The 14,411-nt window shown below is 38.6% G+C and overlaps 1 protein-coding gene across 1 annotated transcript in view; it reads left to right on the forward strand.

Moving 5' to 3' along the window:
• The window catches only part of LOC103752530 (cytochrome P450 2C70-like), a 52,812-nt gene extending 38,915 nt beyond the window's left edge, over positions 1 to 13,897 (forward strand). Inside the window, exons 7-9 of the mRNA XM_008856354.2 lie at positions 1,707 to 1,894; positions 9,966 to 10,107; positions 12,905 to 13,897. Coding sequence (XP_008854576.1) covers positions 1,707 to 1,894; positions 9,966 to 10,107; positions 12,905 to 13,086 — 512 coding nt within the window. The 3' untranslated portion in view covers positions 13,087 to 13,897. The remainder of the gene's footprint in view (positions 1 to 1,706; positions 1,895 to 9,965; positions 10,108 to 12,904) is intronic.
• The last annotated feature ends 514 nt before the right edge of the window (positions 13,898 to 14,411 follow it).

The raw sequence follows: 14,411 nt of genomic DNA on the forward strand, positions 1-14,411 counted from the left end.
CCAAAGAAACAGAACCAGTAGAATGAATATATATGTATAGAGATTTATCAGCTTAGCTCACAGGATAGAATCTGAGTATTCCAACAATGGCTGCACCGCACTGGAGAGGCTGAGAATCCGTAGTCACTCAGTCCACGAGGCTGGATGTCTCAGTAGTCACAATCTAGCACTGAAGGTCTGACGAATTCCAAAAGATCAGCTAGTCTTCAGTCTACAGCAGCAAGATGAACTCACCAGGGAGAGAGAAGACAAGCTGCAAAAAGCCAGGCATTCTCCTCTGCTATGGCCTTTTATACGGGCTGCCATCAGAAGGTAACACCCACATTTAGGGCGTGTCTTCCAGCTTCAGATGATACAATCAAGATCTCTCTCATTTCAGTTAATCCCAGATCCAGTCAAGTTGACACCCAGCATTAGCCATCACACTTTGCTTGTGTGTTCTTTAAATTCACTGAATTCTTTTAACATGTTTATAATTGTTCTTTTGTGTTCCATGTCCTGCATTATCTCTAGGGGGTTCTCACTGTGATCCTCTAGAGGACTATTGGTATTTCCTGGGGATATGTTATTTTGGTTTTTCAGGTTATTATTTCTTCTCTGTGGTTTTGTCATGTGAATTTCTTTTGTAATTTCTGATTCTTGTGTGATTAAGTTGAAGTATGGTTCCGTCTGTATTATCCAGGTGCCTAGATCCTTTGTTATGTATAGCTGGTTGGTACAGGGTTCAGGTTCTCTCAGGTTTATTTTGGAGGGAGGGAACTGATGGCTTCAGATCAGTTATTCAGGGGTACCCACAGAAGCCCAATTCAGGTTCCAGTCAGGTACACTCAGGCTTCCTTCACCAAGTGGAGGCAGGATCCATGGTCTGGATCCCTCCAGAAAAAATTTTCCCCTCAGGAATTTGGGGGTTGGACTGGCCTGGGAGCAGGCCCAGGAAAGATGCTGGTCTCGGGCAGCTGGTGGCCATGCCACCCAGAGATGCAAGGAAGATGGGGGTGAGAAGCAACCCCAAGGGCTCCTGGGGACTGCACTGAGAAGCTGGGTTGGTCTGGATGCAAAGGATCAGGAAGAGGAAAGGTCAGCCCCAGGGTCCAGGAAAGAGGCTGACGGGTAGTAGAGGCCCAGGGAAGTAGAGGGAGGTGAAGGCGAGGCCAGGCCCAGAGTTTTCCTGGGGACCCGAGAAGGAACTGGTTTGGTCTTGATGCAAAGGATCAGGAAGCAGTGGTGGTTCCCCAGGTATCTGGGGCACCAAGAGAAGGAATGGGACAGGACCCAGGCTAGGAGGAGAGACCAGTCGGGGAGATGGGAGGGTGAATGAGGCTGGGGGAGTCAAGGCATGGAGGGCACAATTGACTTACCCCAGAGAGGGGCCTGCAGGTTGAAGAGAGGCCTGTGGGTGGGAGAGAGGTCTGTGGGTTGTGCATGCCCAGTGAAGCAAAAAGCAGAACTATTTTTAAGGATTTATAAAGCAATGCATTGAATAGTGTAGTATATCAGTAATGTAGTACATTCTGAATAAATCTTGACTTACTTCTTGTTTCCCTGTGTTGAATCAAGTAAATACCATAATCTATTGTTCTATTTATTAAGTTTTCTCCTCTTATGGCAGCCTTTAACAGCTCTCTACCACCTATTAATGTGACAATAATCAAGAATCAAAGATTGTTCTTTTTTATTTTATATAAATATGATTTCTGCATTGGCAGCTAAAGTCCAGGAAGAGATTGCACGTGTGATTGGCAGACACCGGAGCCCCTGCATGCAGGACAAGAACAACATGCCCTACACGGATGCTGTGATGCATGAGATCCAGAGATTCATTAATCTTGCCCCCATTCCCATACCTCGTGAAACAACTCAGGACGTTCAGTTCAGAGGATACCACATTCCAAAGGTGAGAGGTGTTTCTTCCGTACTCATTAGGAACCTCAGCCTGTTAGCAGTCACAGTAATATAATTTCAAATGACCTAACTTTCCACAGGTATGCCAGGATCAAACCTCTGACTTTATGCTCTTTTCCTTGTCATTTGTTGACATGTTTTTCTAAATGTCATAGTGATTTGATTTTCATGGACTTGTCAGCACATCGATTTCTTCATATTGTTCCTGTTCATGAACATGATCTCCTGTCTAGCTTTGCTTCCCAGTGCTTTGCTATTCATAGCAATTAGCCAGAGCCCTATATTCCCACCTCTCTCATCCCCTCCCTACTTTCTGATTAGGTGATGTCTTTCCTCCTCCTTGAGTTGGACAACTCATCTTTGTTGGGAAAGAATATACGGCTCAGCAAGTTAGTATTACATCAAATATGTTGATATTACTTTACATACATATCAATACTATAATTTGAGACTTGGTCTTATTCTATAGCCCAAGCTTTACTAAAATTGCAATATTCCAGCTTCAGCCTCCTGAGTGCTGGGATTTACAGGCATGTGCCTCCATACCCTGCTTAATTTTAATCAATGCCCCATATGTTCTTTTTTTAAAAAGATAAATCACTTTATTCTAATTAGCTCACAAATAGAAACATCACATAGCTAGTTTAAGGAATCCACTAAATCACATGCCTAGTTCTAAACTCTACACACTTCAGTGAATGTCTGTATCATTAGGATAGCCATTCTGAAGCAATGGAAATTCCCTTAGGGTTTTCAACTTTCAGTATCAATTGAATTGAGGCCATGGAGATCCCACCAGATGGACCTGAAACAGTGTCCAATCTACAAACAGGAGGGTCAACACAGAGGAAACATTTCCTCCATGCTTCCAAACAAAGCCAGCCATGGTCAAGCAGGACTTTTGACTTATCTTCACATAGATGGAACTGGTAACAGAATGGAGCCAGGGGCTCCCCCCAGCCCATGTGACCCCTGAGGAACAGATCCTCAAATGACCATAAGAGTAAAAATAAATTGGTTTATCTGTGCCAATTGTAGGGTCTTAAACACCCAAAAGGAAAGTATAATCAAAGCTTAATGGGGTCAATATAATTTTTTAAGAGTCCATATGTATAGCTAAAGGCTACATAACAAGAAACAATGCCAGACAGGAGACACCTTCCTTTGAGTTGTTGGTCAGGGTGGCCCAAAAGACTCCCAGACAGTAACCCAGCATAAAACTTGGAAAATGAACACCAGACCTCAATCTTTCCTAAAAGAATATTAACTGTTTGCTGCTAGATGAAGAACAGCTGATCTTCCTAAAACAAGAATCTCTAGATAGGCTGACTAGATTCAGCAGATGGACAAGCACTGGGGAATGGCTGGGGTCTCCAACAACACAGTAGACAGTAACAGAGATGACAGAGTATATGGGCTCCAGTGGGGGAGGGCCTATGGGAGGGTGTCATTTGGGAAGTGGGTATATAGATGAATAAGATTGTGCAGGATGTTCTGTATGATATACACACACAAAATTCAACAAATTTTTTAAAAAAGACATAATTGAGGAGGAAGCATAAAAATTTACTTCATGTTAATTAATAGAGGTGATAAACATTACCATTGAAATCTGCCTGATGACTTTATATCCATACTCAGGTGCCAAGGATCCAAGTGTAACCGACTGTGACTAGTAAAAATCAGATACATAGAGTTTAAAGACACATGTGCAAACATCTAAGCATTAGTAGCATTAAAAATGTAGGAAACAGCATATTTTAAAATGAAATGGAGATCTTCTTTAAAGGGTAAAAACTCACTCAATTTTATGTCTTACAGGGTTTATACTGAGCTCAATATTGTATAACTGTATTAATTCAACTGTGAATCTAAAAATTTACAGCCACTTTTGAAAGAGATGTATCCTTGCTCTGGAAATTGTTACTAAATATGTTAAAGCTGTAATGAAATGCTTCTTCTAATCATGTGCTTATTAAATTTAAAAAGTTTTTTAAAATAATTTTAAAAATTTTTTAAAGACAAAAAAAGAAATTAAAATGAAAAAAATGTTCATAGTTGTTTAGAGCTCATTTGAAAATAACAAACTCACCAGGTGTTATTAGACATTACATGATTTTTATTATTAAAAGCTGTATATTCCAAAATGAAAAAAAAAGATAGAGTTGATACTCAGAAAGTAAATTAGCTTTCTAGCCCTTTTATGACTCATGTGTCCTTTTGCCTGTATCCCGCCATTCCTAATCACCCAGCTCCAGTCCTTGAACTTGCTTGGCAAGGAATTTTATCCACTGAGCCATGTCCCTGGTCCCTAACTTATTTATATTATAAAATGTTGAGTAGTATTTTTTGAATTCCAGTATCACTAGAGATAAAGACACGGCTTCTCTCTGTCTTGGTGTTACCCAGGGGTCAGTAATGTTTTTGCTATTTTTTTCACACATATTGTTTGGCCTAAACATGCCTAGTTCATAAAGTACTCAAGGTGTTATTGACTTCACATAGAAAACCCAAGGCCTTCTTACTTTGGCCTTTCCATATCTAGAATGTGTCTTTTCTCATTGGCTTTGGTATGGGTTATATGCTAGAAGCTTGACACCAGTTCTTTAAACAGGGAGATCAATGTTTATAGCCAAGATATACTTATAAGACTTTTCCCTCTGGAATCTACTTCCTAGATAAAACCATGAAAATGGAAACCTCACTTTGTACCATGTCCTTTTATCAGGAGTCTTCTGTGTTCCAGAAGTTCTTTGTAGTTTTGCCCATGCTGCAGTCTAAGCATGTGTGTGTATTTAGACTGGAGAGCATCTAACTGGTTTCTCAACTTTCACACCACTTATATGTCTTTAAACTCACTGATGTTTTTATATGTGGTCTTCTAATGCTTCTAATTTCATCTAACGACATTATATTTGCTCTTTGAAATTCTAGAATTTATTTTTCTAGTTTCCATTTATTTCATTCTTTTTTTCTTTTTTTCTTTTTCTACTTTCCATTTATTAATATTTGATATATTATTTGTATATATTAATAAAATCTCAATTCATAGGTATTCAATAGCTATCATACATTATTTTTCAATTATTGCTTTAATTAGACAGGTATATTCATAATAGCTGTATTTTGAAGTTCATGTACAATCATTCTAAATCTAGGCTATCATAAGGGCTATTTACATTGACTGCTATTTTTTCTTTAATTATGGGCCATATTCCTTCTTTTTCATGTCCAGTAGTTTTGTATGTTTGTTAAGAATTTTGAATGATGCCTGGAGGGGAGTACATTATGCTGCCTTCCTTTTAGGGTGTTGTTATATCGGCAGGCAGTTGAACTACTACTAACAGATGTTTTTCATTCTGTTAGTATTATTCTTGCCATGGTGGCATGATTTCAGTCCTATATAATCTTTTGCATGGACCTTATCTCAGAAAGGGAACCTTTGCCAGTTGTTTGGAATTTGGGGTGTTAGCACATAAAATCTGAGGATCGGAGCATGGTCTCTCTACTCTGGGTAGAGACTTTAGCTTCTCTTGTCACTGGATAATTTCTGGGGTTAGTGTTCAGTAGTAGTGTGTGTCTCTAAGCTCTCAGCTTCTGAGCTGTTGTACTGTTACCGTGTCATTAGTTTTTTCCTGCATATTTCACCAAACCTGTACCCAAAGACTTACAGAGAATATGTTAGCATACTTTTGAGATTTACCATGGTTTTAAGTTCTTCCTCTCTTGTACCCTGTTACGCATTCTAGGTGCTATTAGGCTGCAGATACACACTCTCTCTTCCAGAAATCAGGCCATGTTCACTCACAGCTCTCTCCCAGACAGAGAGTTCATAAGCAAAGTCCACTGTGACCTTGTAGCACCTCACCTTGCAGCATCAAGCAAACCAAAACCTGTGCAGTCAAGGTGACCTTGAATTATATCCTTACTTCTTATCTAGTGCCTCTAAACTGTAGTGTCTTGAGATCACATATTCCTTGTTAAGCCATATATTATGTTAGAGCACCACCTCCTCTAGAAACCTATGAAAGAAAGGATTTTGGATCAGAAGGCTCTCTCCTCAAGGCCCGATCATGACTGTCTGTGGCTGTGATGCTGTAACTCTTCTAATAACACTCTTCTGAAAAATAATTCATGTCAGCTTCCTTGCCACTGAAACTGTAAAGATGCCTTTTATTCTTTAAAACAGGTGGCAAGATTTATCTTGCTCTCCTTAGCCCAAACGTAATATTGCTTTGCTTGGCTCTCATTACCTTGTGCTGTAAAAGGAAAGGATTTTCTTTTTTTCAATTGTTTTCTTTTTACTGGATTTTTGCGAGTTTTATACCATATATTTTGATGATATTTAGATTTGCCTCTCGTATCTGCACCCAGCCTTACTAACTCCCCATCAAATTTCTGTACATATATATAAAATCTTAAGACCTATAGAGTCAGGTCTGTGTCCCCAAATGCCCTTTGGCGTTGTTCATCCACAGGAGTCTGGTCAATCTACCAAGAATCTCACCCTTAAAGGCGACTGAATCTCCCCTTCCCTGCAGTCATTAGTTGCCAATAGTTCCTCAGGTAGGCTTGGGGTTTCTTACCCACTTCCAAGCCTGTGCTGGGATTTTGTCTGGCTTGAACTTATATGGCTTGTGCATTCTGTCACCATTCCTATGAATTCCTCTGAGTAACTGCCCAGCTGTTTGGAAAACTGTTTCGCTGTGGTCATCTACCACCTGGCTCTTAGAATCTTTCCACCCTTTTCCCATAATGATTCCTGAGCCTTAGGGGCAGAAGTTTCACACAGTTGTCCTATTCGGGAATAAGTAGTCTATAGCCTCTGATTCTCTTTACATTGACCAATTGTGGTTTTCTGTGTTAATCACCATCTGCTGTTTAAGGGTGCATCTCTACTGAGAGTTGAGAGATGCACTAATCTATGGGTATAACAATGTCATTATAAATCAGTTTAATACTATATTTATCAGAATAATTATATTAGTTTCTCTCCCATGGCCTGTGGGCTGTCTAGCCTCAGGTTTTTAGGTCTGATATCAATGTCAGTTACAGGCTGTATTCTATGAAGCAAAACTTAAATCCAATTAGAAAGTAATTGGTTACCCGTATATTATTTGTATCACTACTGCACTAGTGAGCATATCTTGCTAGTCCAGTTGTTTGTAGCTCACAGGATTCACAGCTGGGTAAGATTTATGATAAATTTTCTCTTCGGGTAGCTTGCACTGTAACTTCCAGCACCAGGAAAGTCAGACAGTAGGAATGATGCTTTGAAGTCAGCATCAAGTTGATTTCTCCTTGTTTCTTCTACAGTTCATATATGTAGTATATTCAGCAATAGAGTCTTACCATGAAGTTCTGGTGGGTAACTAAGATCAGGGGCAATGACCCGTATTGTTTGAATGTCTATGGGACCAATGGTCAACAGCTTCAAATGACTGAGTCCATTCCTGGTATTGGGCTCTTATTTTACTAGCCACTAGTGTCTAGTAGGAGCAATAGCCCACTGTTATAATTCTTTTTATTCTTTTTATAATATATGCATATAGAAAGAGAGAGTAGCTTCTATGGTGGTAGGTTTCAATATGTCTTTTCTAAAGGCCTTGGTGTAAGTTTTTCCTCTCTGTATCTCCTCCTCTATCCTGCCCTCCCACTGCCTGCCCCCTTTAATGCATCTTACTATATTATTTTCCTTATATTATTTTCCTTTCCCATTTTATAGCATTGCATACTACCTCCCCTCAGAAGAAGTCTCCCCATACCGCATGATCATTTATTAGTTTCTTGAGTTCACTGTATTTTGAAACTGAAACATGCATATCTAAGATTTCAAAGCTAGCAGCCCACTATGAGAGAAAACATGCAATGTTTGTCTCCCTAAGTCTGGATTGCCTCACTGAGTATGATTGCTTCCAGGTCCATCCAACTACTTGTGAATTTTGTAATTTGAGAGTTTTTTAAGAGCTGAATAATATTCATTGTGTACATGTACCACACCTTCATTATCCACTCATCACTTGATGAACATCTAGGTTTTTTCCAATTTCTGGCTATTATAAAAGGGCAGAATTGAACATTAATGAACAGGTATCTCTGTAGTATGATATAGTTTTTTGGGTATATGTCCAACACTGGTATGGCTGAATCATATAGTTGATCAATTTCTAATTTTTTGAGGAATCTCAAACTAGTCTCCAAAATGGTTGCACCAGTTTTTACTACCACCAGGAGTGGTAAGAGTTCCCCTTTTCCCCCATCCTTGCCAACATTTCTTGTTGTTTGTTTTTTGGATCTTAACCATTCTGAGTAGGGTAAGATAAAATCTCAAAGTGGTTTTAATTTGCGTTTCCCTGATGACTAAAGATAAAAACATTTTCTTAATATTTTATTTATTATTTTTATCTTATGTATATAAGTGATTTGCCTGCATGTAGGTAAATGTACCCATGTCGTGCAATGCCCACGAAGGACAGAGAGACTGTTGGAGCCCCTGAACTGGAGTTACAGACAGTTGTTAGCTGCCATGTGGGTGCTGGGATTTGAACCTCAGTCTTCTGCAAGAACAGTCAGTGTTCTTAACCGCTGAGCCATTTCTCCAGCCCCAAGATAAAAATATTTTTTAAAAGTCTTTATCAGCCATTTGTGTTTCATCTTTAGAGAACTCCCTGTTCATCTTCTTGCCCCAATTTTGAGTTGTTTGATTTTTTGATGTTTAAATTTTTTTAAGTTTTTTGTATATTATAGATACTAACCCTATCAGAGGTATAGCTGGTAAAGATTTTTTTACAGTTCTGCAGGTTGCTTCTTTACTTGAATAAGCATGTCCTTTGCTATACAGAAACTGTTTAGTTTCATGAGATCCCATTTATCAATTGTTGAACTTAATGCTTGTGTTATAGAAGTCCTCTTCAGAAAGTCCTTTCCTGTGCCTATTTATCTGATTCAGAGTATCAGGTCTTATATTTAAGTCCTTGACCTATTTATTTAGAGTTGAGTTGTGTGCATGGTAACAAATAGGAATCTAGTTTCACTCTTCTACCTGCTGTTATCCAGTTTAACCAGCACCATTTGTGGAACATCTTCCTTTCTCCATTGTGCATTTGTGGCTCTTTTGTCAAAAATCCATAAATGCATGGATTTAAATCCAGATCCTCAATTCTATTCCATTGATTAATGTGTCTCTTTTTATGCCAGTACCATGCTGTTTTTATTACTGCAATTCTGTAATTTCCATATGAAATTTGAGTTTATTTTTTCAATTTCTTTGAAGAATTGTGTTGGTATTTTAATGGGTATTGAATTGAATTTGTTGATTGATTTTGGTAGGATGGTCATTTTTACAGTACTAATCCTACTGATCCATGAGCATGGGAGGTGAAAGGAAATTACTTTCAAGCATAAATTCACTCTAATTGTAGGTACTCTTTAATAAAATATCATAATTCTGGATTGCCTTTGGTTGTTGCATTTATCATTTCCAGATTTATTTTTATTTAATTCAGGGATCAAGCAGTCACTTTTCCAGAGCCAGAATCCATCCCCCTGAAAAGAAGTGTTTTGCCACAAATTAACTATCTCTGGAAGCCCACTCTGGGTTTCACACTGTATTTTTATGTACCTCATGCTGAGGGCAAGCTCTGAGTTCACACAGTGACTGTGCTACAGGGAAGAGGCTTGAAAGGGACTGAAACTTCGGTTTCTCCTTTGTATGTCCACAAGGAGAAGACAGTTCACAGATTTAATCTATAGATGTATGGACCAAGGCCAATATCATCTGTTTAGAGAGGCCATTCAGAATACTAGCTAGCAGTCCTCAGATTTACACTTGAAAATTTTATCTTCTGCGTAGTAATAGTGTATTATTTATATCCCAAAATTACATGATGTAAGACCTGTTTTGCTCGGTCGTTAATGTGTTCTGTGATGTGGAACAATGAATTTTCATTTCTCTGCCTCAGTCTGCTCATCCAAAGACCAAAAGGACTGGATGAGTAGTGTACGCCCATTTTTCAGGTTCTGTTAACTCCATGGTCTGCTTTATCTGCTTCTCTTTCCATCAGGGCACAAGTGTAATGACATCTCTGACTTCTGTCCTGTTTGATGACAAAGAGTTTCCGCACCCAGAGAAGTTTGACCCCGGCCACTTTCTGGATGAGAAGGGCAACTTCAGGAAGAGTGACTACTTCATGCCTTTCTCAACAGGCAAGCAAACTTGGTTTTCATGTGTGTTAGGGTCAAGTGGGGTGACAAGAGCTGTGCATGGAGGCTAGTCTGAGCTAGATGGATTGCCAGCTCCTTGAGGCCAGAGGCAGCACTCCCAAGGGGAAGGCTGTTTCTCACTGGATTAGAGGCTCCACCCACTGATGCTGCCTCTTGACCCAGTGCTGAGCTTCTCAAGAGCTCTTCCTAGAAGAATTCCCATTCTACCTAGGCCTTTCTCTACTCTGAGGGGCAGGTCACTCTGTAAACTTACTTAGCCTTTATGTATAGCAATCTATTGCTCAGATCCAGGGATACAATGAGTAAAAGAAATAAAGAGAAGATGTACATTAATAGGCAAAGATACTATAGTTTGCATTATACCATGCCAGAGTCTTCTACAGGACCCTAGAAGGGGTAGATTGCAACTCTGGCAATTTTTTAAGGAAATTAGGCAGAGTACTTAGACTGTAATGGAAATTTTCTTGCAGGCAGTAACATTTAAGTATCTTCTCTCAATTTGAAAAAGGTTCAGAAGAAAAACATTTGGAACACTCTAAAGGATAATTAAAGGTTTTAATGAAGAGACAGTTTTCAGAGGACAAAGTGTACAAAATATCCAAGGCCAACATTGGCAGGAAGGCTGCCATGGACCAGGACCTGGGTGTTACTGCAACTTCTTTAGCTAAGACAATATTTCCTCTGCAGAAAACACATGTATTCACAGAGGAACACAGCCAGCTTCCCAAGCCGGGGCTGGGCAGGGTTAGATCAAGATAATAAATAAACTTTTCTATAGCCAACCCTCCAGGTTTATTCAGAAGCCTGAAGGGAACTGACTCCTGGATCGATACAGTCCACAGGGGCCAGTTTCCTGCATATGGGCCGCAAAAAGATCAAAGGGAAAATAGATATGGGAAAAAGGAGAAAAGAATTCTCACCATACTTCAGAGAAGAGGAGGAGTCTAGGCTGAAGGTCCTTTCCTAAAGTGTTAACAGAAATGGATATAATAAATTTGCTCCCAGTTATGTAAGAAAATATGTATTGAGCAAAGCTTGGTGCTGCGGATCCAAAACTGTGTCCAATGCTTAGGGAAGATGTCAAACCACCCCTGCTGTCTATTCCCTATCTTATTTGCTGTATTAATTTTGGAATCTAGTATCACTTGATTTTCTTACCAATTTCTAATGTCCTGAGGCTTGCTTTGTCCTAATGCTGTCGGCATCATTAAAAGAGCTCAGGCTTTGTCTTTAGAACTTGCAATATAATCTTTTAGACAATTAATTTAAATTTTATGTGAAATGTACTCTACTAGAAGCATTAATGAGCATGGTAGAAAACAATTATACAGTTAATTTTATATCCTGAGGATGTTAAAGGTATTTACATAGAATGTATGACATTAGAGGAGTGGCTGGATTCAAGTGTGAAGTTGAATACCTAATGCCCTAGGTATTAGTGGGGAGAGGAAGCTAGAAGTTTTATTCCAGGAATCCCTTGTAGCCCCATGTGTAACATTTGTTTTGTATTTGTCAGTGAACGGCTATAGACTTTAAATTCTAGCAAATATATGACATGATTGAGATTATCTCTTAGAATTCATATCAGAAGAAATAAATCTACTGAGATCTAAGTCAGGGACAGAAGAAAAGACACTTGTGTACCTTGCCAGTTGGGATAGGTGTGTGGTGTGTGTGTGTGTGTGTGTGTGTGTGTGTGTGTGTGTGTACACAAAAATGTTACTGCCAGCCCTCAGCACAACAGTCTCAACATATTTGCTCAGAAAGATTTCTCATACAGCGTGCACATAGAAATTTGTGCTGAGGAGTTCAACAGTGTATCGCCCGTATCTTCAATGCAAAGGCTCAGGGTTCATAGCCGAACAAGAAGTGGGAAGAATATAAGAGCTGAGTAACGGGGAAGAGGACTGTGAAATTCTGTCCTATGGGCATGACATGGCTGTGGCACTTAGGTTCTCACAACAGCTGCAGTGGCCTACGCAAGACTGAACCAGTGAACATTCTGTCATACTTGGGAGAAGGAATCATCGCATCCCACCACACATAGGAGAGCTAATGCATTTGAGGGCTAGTGGACAAGAGGAAGCCATTGTCTTCAGTGACATAACCACTGTTGGGATGCTCATGCTCCAGTGCACAGCTTCACATGCATGCCTATATGACTGCCCTAGTTAAATCCTGTGGGCCACAAAGTAAAAACAGAACAAAAAACACAGACATGAAAATGAGATCAGGACTTGGTTTGAAGATGATATGGGGGACAGTTAAGGGGTGGAACAGGAGGGAAAGAGAGGGTACATTATATACATATATAAATTGTCAAATAATTTTTTTATTTTTAAAAAATACTTTTATTTGCTATTTTTATTTTAAATGTATGAGTGTATTACCTGCATGTATGTAAGTGCACCCATGTCATGTAATTCCCATGGAGGTCAGAAGAGGGCATCAAATCTCCTGGAATGGTTGTTAGCCACCATGTGGGTGCTGGGCTTCAAACCCATGTCTTCTAAAAGAACAGCCAGTGCTCTTAACCTCTGAGCCATCTCTCCAGCCCCAAGATAGTCAAAAAATAAATTAATTAATAAATGTAAAAATACTCAGAGAATCTAAAATGAAAAGAAAAGAAATTTGTGTTGAAGAAAGGAATCAGGGTTATGCACAGAGGATGTTGTAGGTTAATTAGTACATATTAATTAGTTATTCATTACTACATATATTATGTGTGTTAACCTAGAGTCAGAATTAATTGACTACACAATTTTCATGTCTTTTTCAGGAAAAAGAGCTTGTATGGGAGAAGGTTTGGCCCGCATGGAGCTATTTATAATCATGACTACCGTTTTACAGCATTTTACCTTGAAACCACTGGTTGATCCAAAAGATCTTGATATCAGTCCAGTTCACACGGGGGTAGGCTCATTGCCCCGCTCCTATCAGCTCTGTTTCCTTCCAGTCTGAAACTGGGTAGGCTTTCAGATGGATGGATGGGACTCTGCTCTGGAGTGTGAGCAAACAGCATGTCCTGTTCTATCTACAGACCTCCATTCTTCACCCTTCCTTAATAGCAGGAATACTATCTCTGAACTATCCTGTAGTTTTCTCAATCCTTTAAGACCCAGTTCAAATTTCTCCATGTGAGGAAAGGAACTCACTTTTGCTGTAATGTATGGAAGATCATTAGTTACATTTTCATTTTCATGTATCCCAAATGGAAAGTACATTATAAATTTCTTGTTTTATTTCAGTAATGGCTAACAACCAGAATGCATTCTGTGATTTTCATTTTTAAAAATCCTATAATTAAATATGAAATTTAATCATCATTCATTCCTGTGTAATTTCTTGATTCTTGATTCAGTCATGTATACTTTTTATCTTTTGCCCATAGTTTATTAAATATTCTTCTATGTACATTTCCACATAAGTGATGTACATGGTTATGCATGTGTGCACAGATGTGTAATGTGCGTGCACACAGGGCAATAACAAAGGGAGCAACATGAGGTATAACTTCAATTTGCCAGTTTGTTCAAAGATACCCTTCCTTTTTATCTTCAGTGCTAAACTCTCTCTCTCTCTCTTTCTCTCGCTCTCTCTCTCACATACAAACACACATATACACACCCCACATCTGATTCCAATATAAGCACATCTACAACACAGAGGTATGTTCACATGTATGTTTACAGGATAACTATGATTTTGAAGTGCTGTTTATATAATAACATATTACAGAATTTTAATAAATATATAATCATAATTCATAATACCTCGTGGCTTGGTTATTCCATAACTTTCAAAATTATTTTCCTATTTAAGTATGTGTCTTTAGTCAATGATATTTAGATTACTTTTGAAATGCTAATATTCCTATGGTAGTATGCCCACATATCTTTTATTAATTTTATGCTATGTTTTCAGAGTGGTTTGCAGAGTATGAAAAGGCTACTCAAAAGTGTATATAAACATTTATTTTTAGTAATACTGAAAACTATTTCATTAAATCTCATGTAATTAGCCATCTAACTTATTATAGGTATAATTTAGCACTATTGGTCCAAACACTTGTATATGTTGAAAATTGAATTCTTCAGTAGATTTGTTAATTTTGGTTGCCTTTCAAGGACTTCTTATGGTAGGAAATACTATGATCTGAAAACATTTTATTGAAATGGCAAGAAATTTATAGAAATAATTGTTTATATGTATAACCTTATCTGTTCTCATCCTCTCCCATCTATGAATACGCACACACACACACACACACACACACACACACACAC

This window comes from Nannospalax galili, unplaced genomic scaffold (genome assembly GCF_000622305.1).
Source record: "Nannospalax galili isolate Female #2095 unplaced genomic scaffold, S.galili_v1.0 scaffold2108, whole genome shotgun sequence".
Classification (NCBI taxonomy): Eukaryota; Metazoa; Chordata; class Mammalia; order Rodentia; family Spalacidae; genus Nannospalax; species Nannospalax galili.